The sequence below is a fragment of the Rana temporaria genome, chromosome 13 (assembly GCF_905171775.1).
Source record: "Rana temporaria chromosome 13, aRanTem1.1, whole genome shotgun sequence".
Lineage (NCBI taxonomy): Eukaryota > Metazoa > Chordata > Amphibia > Anura > Ranidae > Rana > Rana temporaria.
The window spans coordinates 107,676,160-107,689,224 of NC_053501.1; the positions used below are offsets into that span (position 1 = coordinate 107,676,160).

The window sequence follows — 13,065 nt, forward strand, 5'->3', positions numbered from 1 at the left end:
ATCAAGCGCATAGATACGACCGCGCAACGCAGAGATACGACGGCGTATCTGGAGATACGCCGTCATATCTCTTTTGAGAATCTGGGCCAATATTTTTAACTTTTTGCTATAATACATATCCCCAAAAAAAGATAAAAAAACTTTTTTTATCTCAGTTTAGGCCGATATGTATTCTTCTACCTATTTTTGGTAAATAAAAATCGCAATAAGCGTTTATCGATTGGTTTGCGCAAAAGTTATAGCGCTTACAAAATAGGGGATAGTTTTATGGCATTTTTATTAATAATTTTATTTTTACTAGTAATGGCAGCGATCAGTGATTTTTATCGTGACTGCGACATTATGGCGGACACTTCGGACACTTTTGACGCCATCTTGGGACCATTGTCGTTTTTACAGCGATCAGTGCTATAAAAATGCACTGATTTCTGTGTAAATGACACTGGCAGCGAAAGGGTTAACCTGTAGGGGTTAAGTGTTTCCTAGGGAGTGATTACTACTGTGTGGGGGCGTGGCTTGGCGTGTGACGTCACACAGATCGTCGTTCCCTATGACAGGCTCACTAGGAAGCACGGGGAGAGGTTTGTTTACACTTTACCCGTTCTTCAGCTCTGTGACCCGATCGCGGGACACCGGCGGTGATCGGGTCCCGCAGTCACGGAGCTCAGGACCGGGTCGCGAACAAGGCCGCCGTCGGCGCTCACAGGACCCTCGGCTAGGCTCTTAAATAGCAACGTACCTGTACGTGCCTGTGCCCAGCCGTGCCGCTCTGCCAACGTATAAGTGGTATAAGTGGTTAAAGGATGAGGCTGAGGTCAGGAAAAGCAGCCAATCAGGATGTCTATGGGGCTCCGTAAAGGGAAACGGCAGAAGAAACAATTCAATTGTGCAAAAAATGCCTTGCTGAGCTGTTTACCGGTGTCTGTATTTCTCCCTTACATTGGTGATCAGTGGGAAGAATGTCCCTTACATTGGTGATCAGTGAGAAGAATGTTCCTTACATTGGTGATCAGTGAGAAGAATGTCCCTTACATTGGTGATCAGTGGGAAGAATGTCCCTTACATTGGTGATCAGTGAGAAGAATGTCCCTTACATTGGTGATCAGTGGGAAGAATGTTCCTTACATTGGTGATCAGTGGGAAGAATGTCACTTACATTGGTGATCAGTGAGAAGAATGTTCCTTACATTGGTGATCAGTGAGAAGAATGTTCCTTACATTGGTGATCAGTGAGAAGAATGATCCTTACATTGGTGATCAGTGGGAAGAATGTCCCTTACATTGGTGATCAGTGAGAAGAATGTTCCTTACATTGGTGATCAGTGGGAAGAATGTCACTTACATTGGTGATCAGTGAGAAGAATGTTCCTTACATTGGTGATCAGTGAGAAGAATGTCCCTTACATTGGTGATCAGTGGGAAGAATGTTCCTTACATTGGTGATCAGTGGGAAGAATGCTCCTTACATTGGTGATCAGTGAGAAGAATGTTCCTTACATTGGTGATCAGTGAGAAGAATGCTCCTTACATTGGTGATCAGTGGGAAGAATGTCCCTTACATTGGTGATCAGTGAGAAGAATGTCCCTTACATTGGTGATCAGTGGGAAGAATGTCCCTTACATTGGTGATCAGTGAGAAGAATGTCCCTTACATTGGTGATCAGTGAGAAGAATGTTCCTTACATTGGTGATCAGTGGGAAGAATGTCCCTTACATTGGTGATCAGTGGGAAGAATGTCCCTTACATTGGTGATCAGTGAGAAGAATGTCCCTTACATTGGTGATCAGTGGGAAGAATGCTCCTTACATTGGTGATCAGTGAGAAGAATGTCCCTTACATTGGTGATCAGTGGGAAGAATGTTCCTTACATTGGTGATCAGTGGGAAGAATGCTCCTTACATTGGTGATCAGTGAGAAGAATGTTCCTTACATTGGTGATCAGTGAGAAGAATGTCCCTTACATTGGTGATCAGTGGGAAGAATGCTCCTTACATTGGTGATCAGTGAGAAGAATGTCCCTTACATTGGTGATCAGTGGGAAGAATGTTCCTTACATTGGTGATCAGTGAGAAGAATGTCCCTTACATTGGTGATCAGTGGGAAGAATGCTCCTTACATTGGTGATCAGTGAGAAGAATGTCCCTTACATTGGTGATCAGTGAGAAGAATGTCCCTTACATTGGTGATCAGTGAGAAGAATGTTCCTTACATTGGTGATCAGTGGGAAGAATGTCCCTTACATTGGTGATCAGTGGGAAGAATGTCCCTTACATTGGTGATCAGTGAGAAGAATGTTCCTTACATTGGTGATCAGTGGAAGAATGTCCCTTACATTGGTGATCAGTGAGAAGAATGTCCCTTACATTGGTGATCAGTGAGAAGAATGTCCCTTACATTGGTGATCAGTGGGAAGAATGTTCCTTACATTGGTGATCAGTGAGAAGAATGTTCCTTACATTGGTGATCAGTGGGAAGAATGTCCCTTACATTGGTGATCAGTGAGAAGAATGTCCCTTACATTGGTGATCAGTGAGAAGAATGTCCCTTACATTGGTGATCAGTGAGAAGAATGTTCCTTACATTGGTGATCAGTGGGAAGAATGTTCCTTACATTGGTGATCAGTGAGAAGAATGTCCCTTACATTGGTGATCAGTGGGAAGAATGTCCCTTACATTGGTGATCAGTGAGAAGAATGTCCCTTACATTGGTGATCAGTGAGAAGAATGTCCCTTACATTGGTGATCAGTGAGAAGAATGTCCCTTACATTGGTGATCAGTGAGAAGAATGTCCCTTACATTGGTGATCAGTGAGAAGAATGTCCCTTACATTGGTGATCAGTGAGAAGAATGTCCCTTACATTGGTGATCAGTGAGAAGAATGTTCCTTACATTGGTGATCAGTGAGAAGAATGTCCCTTACATTGGTGATCAGTGAGAAGAATGTCCCTTACATTGGTGATCAGAGGGAAGAATGTCCCTTACATTGGTGATCAGTGGGAAGAATGTTCCTTACATTGGTGATCAGTGGGAAGAATGCTCCTTACATTGGTGATCAGTGAGAAGAATGTTCCTTACATTGGTGATCAGTGAGAAGAATGTCCCTTACATTGGTGATCAGTGGGAAGAATGCTCCTTACATTGGTGATCAGTGAGAAGAATGTCCCTTACATTGGTGATCAGTGGGAAGAATGTTCCTTACATTGGTGATCAGTGAGAAGAATGTCCCTTACATTGGTGATCAGTGGGAAGAATGCTCCTTACATTGGTGATCAGTGAGAAGAATGTCCCTTACATTGGTGATCAGTGAGAAGAATGTCCCTTACATTGGTGATCAGTGAGAAGAATGTTCCTTACATTGGTGATCAGTGGGAAGAATGTCCCTTACATTGGTGATCAGTGGGAAGAATGTCCCTTACATTGGTGATCAGTGAGAAGAATGTTCCTTACATTGGTGATCAGTGGGAAGAATGTCCCTTACATTGGTGATCAGTGAGAAGAATGTCCCTTACATTGGTGATCAGTGAGAAGAATGTCCCTTACATTGGTGATCAGTGGGAAGAATGTTCCTTACATTGGTGATCAGTGAGAAGAATGTTCCTTACATTGGTGATCAGTGGGAAGAATGTCCCTTACATTGGTGATCAGTGAGAAGAATGTCCCTTACATTGGTGATCAGTGAGAAGAATGTCCCTTACATTGGTGATCAGTGAGAAGAATGTTCCTTACATTGGTGATCAGTGGGAAGAATGTTCCTTACATTGGTGATCAGTGAGAAGAATGTCCCTTACATTGGTGATCAGTGGGAAGAATGTCCCTTACATTGGTGATCAGTGAGAAGAATGTCCCTTACATTGGTGATCAGTGAGAAGAATGTCCCTTACATTGGTGATCAGTGAGAAGAATGTCCCTTACATTGGTGATCAGTGAGAAGAATGTCCCTTACATTGGTGATCAGTGAGAAGAATGTCCCTTACATTGGTGATCAGTGAGAAGAATGTCCCTTACATTGGTGATCAGTGAGAAGAATGTTCCTTACATTGGTGATCAGTGAGAAGAATGTCCCTTACATTGGTGATCAGTGAGAAGAATGTCCCTTACATTGGTGATCAGAGGGAAGAATGTCCCTTACATTGGTGATCAGTGGGAAGAATGTTCCTTACATTGGTGATCAGTGAGAAGAATGTTCCTTACATTGGTGATCAGTGGGAAGAATGTCCCTTACATTGGTGATCAGTGAGAAGAATGTTCCTTACATTGGTGATCAGTGGGAAGAATGTTCCTTACATTGGTGATCAGTGAGAAGAATGTTCCTTACATTGGTGATCAGTGAGAAGAATGTTCCTTACATTGGTGGTCAGTGAGTCGGGGGATAAATGAAAGTGGACTGACCCTTTAAGACGGGCTTGCTTCAGATGTGAATCAGATGACGGGAGTGGGCGTGGCACACTTATAATGCATATACTAGACAAGAGCAATGGCTTCTATTGTGGGCCAGCCCGATGTCAGGCTCTAATTTGATTGGCTGGTAAAGGAAGCAGATGTCCTTTGTTGTGAATTATAGATTGGTCTGGCATATGGCTCTTTTTTTTACAGGGCTCTTAAGTTGATTAGGGCCACTTAGCCTCATTAGCCGGACAATGGCAGCGCCGACGCTTGTTACCAACAAGGGAGGTAAATAACGAACGTGGAGCTTGTAAACATTTCTGGTCAGATTGGAAGAGATTACATTGTAAACAATTTAGTGTAAATCCTTTTTTTATGATTTCTTTTTACTTTTATTGTAATGTTTACAGTCCCAGAGGCTCCAATAAAAAGCCCCGATAATTATTTGTTGTAGAAGCTCAGCAGGGAATTCATTAGAATAATAAGCAGTGGGGGGGGGGGGGCGCAAATAAATTGAAAAAAAAAAAAACATCAATTGCCACCACCGTGCCCATCAATTGCCGCCACTGTGCCCATCAATAGCTGCCAGTTTGCACCATCAATTGCCGCCAGTTTGCCCCATCAAATAATGCCAGTTTGCCCCATCAATTGCCGCCAGTTTGCCCCATCAAATGCCGCCAGTTTGCCCCATCAATTGCCGCCAGTTTGCCCCATCAAATGCCGCCTGTTTGCCCCATCAAATGCCGCCAGTTTGCCCCATCAAATGCCGCCAGTTTGCCCCATCAAATGCCACCAGTTTGCCCCATCAATTGCCACCAGTTTGCCCCATCAAATGCCACCAGTTTGCCCCATCAATAGCCGCCAGTTTGCCCCATCAAATGCTGCCAGTTTGCCCCATCAAATGCCACCAGTTTGCCCCATCAATTGCCACCAGTTTGCCCCATCAAATGCCACCAGTTTGCCCCATCAATAGCCGCCAGTTTGCCCCATCAAATAATGCCAGTTTGCCCCATCAATAGCCGCCAGTTTCCCCCATCAAATAATGCCAGTTTCCCCCATCAAATAATGCCAGTTTGCCCCATCATATAATGCCAGTTTGCCCTATCAAATGCCGCCAGTTTGCACCATGAAATGCAGCCAGTTTGCCCCATTAATTGCCACCAGTTTGCCCCATCAATAGCCGCCAGTTTGCCCCATCAATAGCTGCCAGTTTGCCCCATCAATAGCCGACAGTTTGCCCCATCAAATGATGCCAGTTTGCCCCATCAAATGCCGCCAGTTTGCCCCATCAAATGCCGCCAGTTTGCCCCATCAATAGCTGCAAGTTTGCCCCATCAAATGCCGCCAGTTTGCGCCATCAAATGCAGCCAGTTTTCCCCATCAATAGCTGCAAGTTTGCCCCATCAAATGCCGCCAGTTTGCGCCATCAAATGCAGCCAGTTTGCCCCATCAATTGCCGCCAGTTTGCGCCATCAAATGCAGCCAGTTTGCCCCATCAATTGCCGCCAGTTTAAACCATCAAATGCAGCCAGTTTACCCATCAGTAGCCGCCAGTTTGCGCCATCAAATGCAGCCAGTTTGCCCCATCAATAGCCACCAGTTTGCCCCATCAATAGCCACCAGTTTGCCCCATCAAATAATGCCAGTTTGCCCTATCAAATGCCGCCAGTTTGCCCCATCAATAGCCGCCAGTTTGCCCCATCAAATAATGCCAGTTTGCCCTATCAAATGCCGCCAGTTTGCCCCATCAATAGCCGCCAGTTTGCCCCATCAAATAACGCCAGTTTGCCCCATCAATAGCCGCCAGTTTGCCCCATCAAATGCCGCCAGTTTGCCCCATCAATGCCGCCAGTTTGCCCCATCAAATTCCGCCAGTTTGCCCCATCAATAGCTGCCTGTTTTCCCCATCAAATGATGCCAGTTTGCCCCATCAATACCGCCAGTTTGCCCCATCAATACCGCCAGTTTGCCCCATCAAATAATGCCAGTTTGCCCCATCAATAGCCGCCAGTTTCCCCCATCAAATAATGCCAGTTTCCCCCATCAAATAATGCCAGTTTGCCCCATCATATAATGCCAGTTTGCCCTATCAAATGCCGCCAGTTTGCACCATGAAATGCAGCCAGTTTGCCCCATTAATTGCCACCAGTTTGCCCCATCAATAGCCGCCAGTTTGCCCCATCAAATGATGCCAGTTTGCCCCATCAAATGATGCCAGTTTGCCCCATCAAATGCCGCCAGTTTGCCCCATCAATACCGCCAGTTTGCCCCATCAATACCGCCAGTTTGCCCCCATTAAATGCCACTAGTTTGCCCCATCAATATATATATTTATTTTTTATATTTCTTTTTGTATTTTTTTTGTATTATTATTTTATTTGTTTATTTATTAGGGAAAACAAATAACTAATCCTTTTTTTTTTTTTCTTATTAAGTTGGAATTTGAGACCTTGGAAAATGAGAAACAGGACCTGAGGGCCCAGATCGCCCAAGTTCTGGAGGACAGACAGCAGCTCATGCACCTTAAGATGTCTCTCAGTCTGGAAGTGGCTACATACAGGTAAAAAAACATTGACCTCTGCAGGCTGGAAAGGGAACTGCGAATTTTTCAAACTGTATGACGATAAAGAAAAGTGGAGCGTTGGGCAGGCGTACAAAAAAGAAATGTACAATGTGGCTCATGGAGGAAGGAGCAGAGTCCTCCAGCAGAGTATTTCAGGAGAGGAGAGTTATAGAGGAAGGAGCAGAGTCCTCCAGCAGAGCAGAGTATTTCAGGAGAGGAGAGTTGTAGATAAAGGAGCAGAGTCCTCCAGCAGAGTATTTCAGGAGAGGAGAGTTATAGAGGAAGGAGCAGAGTCCTCCAGCAGAGTATTTCAGGAGAGGAGAGTTGTAGAGGAAGGAGCAGAGTCCTCCAGCAGAGTATTTCAGGAGAGGAGAGTTATAGAGGAAGGAGCAGAGTCCTCCAGCAGAGTATATCAGGAGAGGAGAGTTATAGAGGAAGGAGCAGAGTCCTCCAGCAGAGTATTTCAGGAGAGGAGAGTTATAGAGGAAGGAGCAGAGTCCTCCAGCAGAGTATTTCAGGAGAGGAGAGTTATAGAGGAAGGAGCAGAGTCCTCCAGCAGAGCATTTCAGGAGAGGAGAGTTATAGAGGAAGGAGCAGAGTCCTCCAGCAGAGTATATCAGGAGAGGAGAGTTATAGAGGAAGGAGCAGAGTCCTCCAGCAGAGTATTTCAGGCGAGGAGAGTTATAGAGGAAGGAGCAGAGTCCTCCAGCAGAGCAGAGTATTTCAGGAGAGGAGAGTTATAGAGGAAGGAGCAGAGTCCTCCAGCAGAGTATTTCAGGAGAGGAGAGTTATAGAGGAAGGAGCAGAGTCCTCCAGCAGAGTATTTCAGGAGAGGAGAGTCATAGAGGAAGGAGCAGAGTCCTCCAGCAGAGTATTTCAGGAGAGGAGAGTCATAGAGGAAGGAGCAGAGTCCTCCAGCAGAGTATTTCAGGAGAGGAGGGTTATAGAGGAAGGAGCAGAGTCCTCCAGCAGAGTATTTCAGGAGAGGCGAGTTATAGAGGAAGGAGCAGAGTCCTCCAGCAGAGTATTTCAGGAGAGGAGAGTTATAGAGGAAGGAGCAGAGTCCTCCAGCAGTGCAGAGTATTTCAGGAGAGGAGAGTTATAGAGGAAGGAGCAGAGTCCTCCAGCAGAGTATTTCAGGCGAGGAGAGTTATAGAGGAAGGAGCAGAGTCCTCCAGCAGAGCAGAGTATTTCAGGAGAGGAGAGTTATAGAGGAAGGAGCAGAGTCCTCCAGCAGAGTATTTCAGGAGAGGAGAGTTATAGAGGAAGGAGCAGAGTCCTCCAGCAGAGTATTTCAGGAGAGGAGAGTTATAGAGGAAGGAGCAGAGTCCTCCAGCAGCCTAGTACAGTTTTTTCCTATGAACAATGCTGGCCGTCGGTCTTGAATGACAACATTGATTATCATTGAGTTAGGAGGCTCAGACAATTTATGTCTCTTCTCAGTAACACGGCTGAAAATAGCTCAGAATTACAGTGAGAATGTCTGAGCTCTAAACAGGCCGGGCGGTCAGGTCCGGTTGTTTGGAGGATCAAAGCACGGCACAGTCATACTTCCTCTGATAATAGATTTCCCCATAAAAAGACCATTTTCTTTTCATTTCTATCTACGAAAGATTTGATATCCTTGAAAATGTATCTATTTTTTTTTTTTTTGATGATTCCCTCACTTAAAGGGTAAGTCCACCCCAAAGTGATATGTCCTTGTAACTCTTGGGGGGTAATATGTCAGCACTGTGGCTCCCAACTCCGCCCAACAAAAGATTATTAAACAGTTCCCAACTCCGCCCACTAGAAGATTATCAAATAGTTCCCAACTCCGCCCACCAGAGGATTATTAAACCGTTCCCAACTCCGCCCACTAGAGGATTATTAAACAGTTCCCAACTCCGCCCACCAGAGGATTATTAAACAGCTCCCAACTCCGCCCACCAGAGGATTATTAAACTGTTCCCAACTCCGCCCACCAGAAGATTATTAAACAGTTCCCAACTCCGCCCACCAGAGGATTATTAAACAGTTCCCAACTCTGCCCACCAGAAGATTATTAAACAGTTCCCAACTCTGCCTACCAAAAGATTATTAAACAGTTTCCAACTCCGCCCACCAGAAGATTATTAAACAGTTCCCAGCTCCGCCCACCAAAAGATTATTAAACAGTTCCCAACTCCGCCCACCAAAAGATTATTAAACAGTTCCCAACTCCGCCCACCAGAAGATTATTAAACAGTTCCCAACTCCGCCCACCAAAAGATTATTAAACAGTTTCCAACTCCGCCCACCAAAAGATTATTAAACAGTTCCCAACTCCGCCCACCAGAGGATTATTAAACCGTTCCCAACTCTGCCCACCAGAAGATTATTAAACAGTTCCCAACTCCGCCCCCAGAGGATTATTAAACAGTTCCCAACTCCGCCCACCAGAAGATTATTAAACAGTACCCAACTCCGCCCACCAGAAGATTATTAAACAGTACCCAACTCCGCCCACCAGAAGATTATTAAACAGTTCTCAACTCCGCCCACCAAAAGATTATTAAACAGTTCCCAACTCCGCCCACCAGAGGATCATTAAACAGTACCCAACTCCGCCCACCAGAGGATTATTAAACAGTTCCCAACTCCGCCCACCAAAGGATTATTAAACAGTTCCCAACTCCGCCCACCAGAAGATTATTAAACAGTTCCCAACTCCGCCCACCAGAAGATTATTAAACAGTTCCCAACTCCGCCCACCAGAGGATTATTAAACAGTTCCCAACTCCGCCCACCAGAGGATTATTAAACAGTTCCCAACTCCGCCCACCAAAGGATTATTAAACAGTTCCCAACTCCGCCCACCAGAAGATTATTAAACAGTTCCCAACTCCCCCCCACCAGAAGATTATTAAACAGTTCCCAACTCCGCCCACCAGAGGATTATTAAACAGTTCCCAACTCCGCCCACCAGAAGATTATTAAACAGTTCCCAACTCCGCCCACCAGAGGATTATTAAACAGTTCCCAACTCCGCCCACCAGAGGATTATTAAACAGCTCCCAACTCCGCCCACCAAAGGATTATTAAACAGTTCCCAACTCCGCCCACCAGAAGATTATTAAACAGTTCCCAACTCTGCCCACCAGAGGATTATTAAACAGTTCCCAACTCCGCCCACCAGAAGATTATTAAACAGTTGCCAACTCCGCCCACCAGAGGATTATTAAACAGTTCCCAACTCCGCCCACCAGAGGATTATTAAACAGTTCCCAACTCCGCCCACCAGAGGACTATTAAACAGTTCCCAACTCCGCCCACCAGAGGATTATTAAACAGTTCCCAACTCCGCCCACCAGAAGATTATTAAACAGTTCCCAACTCCGCCCACCAGAGGATTATTAAACAGTTCCCAACTCCGCCCACCAGAGGATTATTAAACAGTTCCCAACTCCGCCCACCAGAGGATTATTAAACAGTTCCCAACTCCGCCCACCAGAGGATTATTAAACAGTTCCCAACTCCGCCCACCAGAAGATTATTAAACAGCTCCCAACTCCGCCCACCAGAGGATTATTAAACAGTTCCCAACTCCGCCCACCAGAGGATTATTAAACAGTTCCCAACTCCGCCCACCAGAGGATTATTAAACAGTACCCAACTCCGCCCACCAGAGGATTATTAAACAGTTCCCAACTCCGCCCACCAGAAGATTATTAAACAGTTCCCAACTCCACCCACCAGAGGATTATTATACAGTTCCCAACTCCGCCCACCAGAAGATTATTAAACAGCTCCCAACTCCGCCCACCAGAAGATTATTAAACAGCTCCCAACTCCGCCCACCAAAGGATTATTAAACAGTTCCCAACTCCGCCCACCAGAAGATTATTAAACAGTTCCCAACTCCGCCCACCAGAAGATTATTAAACAGCTCCCAACTCCGCCCACCAAAGGATTATTAAACAGTTCCCAACTCCGCCCACCAGAAGATTATTAAACAGTTCCCAACTCCGCCCACCAGAGGATTATTAAACAGTTCCCAACTCCGCCCACCAGAAGATTATTAAACAGTTGCCAACTCCGCCCACCAGAGGATTATTAAACAGTTCCCAACTCCGCCCACCAGAGGATTATTAAACAGTTCCCAACTCCGCCCACCAGAAGATTATTAAACAGTTCCCAACTCCGCCCACCAGAGGATTATTAAACAGTTCCCAACTCCGCCCACCAGAAGATTATTAAACAGCTCCCAACTCCGCCCACCAGAGGATTATTAAACAGCTCCCAACTCCGCCCACCAGAGGATTATTAAACAGCTCCCAACTCTGCCCACCAGAAGATTATTAAACAGTTCCCAACTCCGCCCACCAGAGGATTATTAAACAGTTCCCAACTCCGCCCACCAGAGGATTATTAAACAGTACCCAACTCCGCCCACCAGAGGATTATTAAACAGTTCCCAACTCCGCCCACCAGAAGATTATTAAACAGTTCCCAACTCCGCCCACCAGAGGATTATTAAACAGCTCCCAACTCCGCCCACCAGAGGATTATTAAACAGTTCCCAACTCCGCCCACCAGAGGATTATTAAACAGTACCCAACCCCTTTAATGGCACCCCAAATGCCGAGGAGTGAATCTGCTGCGATTGTCAGGCTTGTTTAGAAAACTTGCGCTGAATTTGACGCTCAAAAAGAATTAATTTATGCGAAGCACGCACACAGGGGAAGCCCAGATAAGTCCCCCGACGCACAACATGCAAAAACGCGGGAAAGTCGCTCAACGAAAATCTGTGACTGGGGCCTAAAAAATAGAAATCCTTATGAGGAGGAAACGCCGCGATGAGTCACGGACTGAACGGCGAGCTAATGAACTGTTGGAGTTTTTGGGGTTGTAGAGGTGCAGAGACGGGATCTCGTGTTTGTAGAACTAACTCTGCTTTGTCCGTGTCACAATGGAGCCTCATTAATGTCCCTGCGGGGGAGGGGTCTCCAGCAATAGGAATGTGTCCCTCCAGGGGGGGTCTCCACCAATAGGAGCTTAGGGGACATACAACCCCCATGGAAGCCTTTTATGGGAATGAAATGGGACGGCACTCAACTGGTTATACATTTTATATTTCGAGTCTACATACCAGTGATAAAATGGTTAACATGTACTTAACCACTTGCCTACAAGGCACTTTTACCCCCCTTCCTGCCCAGGCCAGTTTTCAGCTTTCAGCGCTCTCACACTTTGAATGACAGTTGTGCGGTCATACACCGCTGTACCCATATGACATTTTTATCATTATTTTCCCCCCTCAAATTGCGCGGTCTTTTGGTGGTATTTATTTAATCGCCACTGGGTTTTTTTTTTTTCTGCAAAAAAATAAAAAAGGAAAAAATAAAAAAAAATAGACGATTTTTTTATTTTTTTTTCCGTTTCTGTCAGAAAATTTTGTAAATAAGTAATTTTTCTCCTTCAGTGAAGTGCGCTGATGAGGTGGCATTGATGGGCACTGAGAGGGTTCACTGATGAAAGGGCAGCAAAGGGCGGTGATGAGGAGGCACTGATAGGTGGCACTGATGAGGCCGCAGTGATGGGCACTAATGAGGTGGCACTGATAAGGAGGCACTAATATGCAGCACTGATGGGCACTGATAGGCTGCACTGATGAGCACTGATGGAGCGGCAATTCTGGGCAATGATAGGTGGAACGGATAGACTACATTGATGGGCATTGATAGGGTGCACTGATGGGCACTAATAAGGGAACAGTGAATGGCACTGATGAGGTGGCACTGATGAGGAGGCACTAATAAACATCACTGATGGGCACGGATAGGTGGCACTGATAGACTGAATTGATGATCATTGATAGGGTGCACTGGGCTTACATGTGATGAGCTGTGATTGGACACAATGGGTAAAATGGGTAAAAAGCTGTGGCATTGGCTCTTTACCAAGATCTGGGTTGCGCCGTGTCCCAGGGACACAGTGCACCCGCGCTCGTCACGCTGCGCGCCGCTACGAGCGCGCGAGCGCGGTGATTCTGGGCGCCCAAAAGAAGCTCCTGTTCCTTTTTTGGCTACAAGCTTGCCGCAATTTTCAAGCACACATTTTGCCGCAATCACGGCAGATTTGCGCTACACTACGGGG

General features: G+C 45.9%; 1 protein-coding gene across 1 annotated transcript in view; it reads left to right on the forward strand.

Moving 5' to 3' along the window:
- NES (nestin) overlaps positions 1 to 13,065 on the forward strand; it is a 46,568-nt gene that overhangs the window by 11,189 nt on the left and 22,314 nt on the right. Inside the window, exon 2 of the mRNA XM_040332587.1 lies at positions 6,821 to 6,945. Coding sequence (XP_040188521.1) covers positions 6,821 to 6,945 — 125 coding nt within the window. The remainder of the gene's footprint in view (positions 1 to 6,820; positions 6,946 to 13,065) is intronic.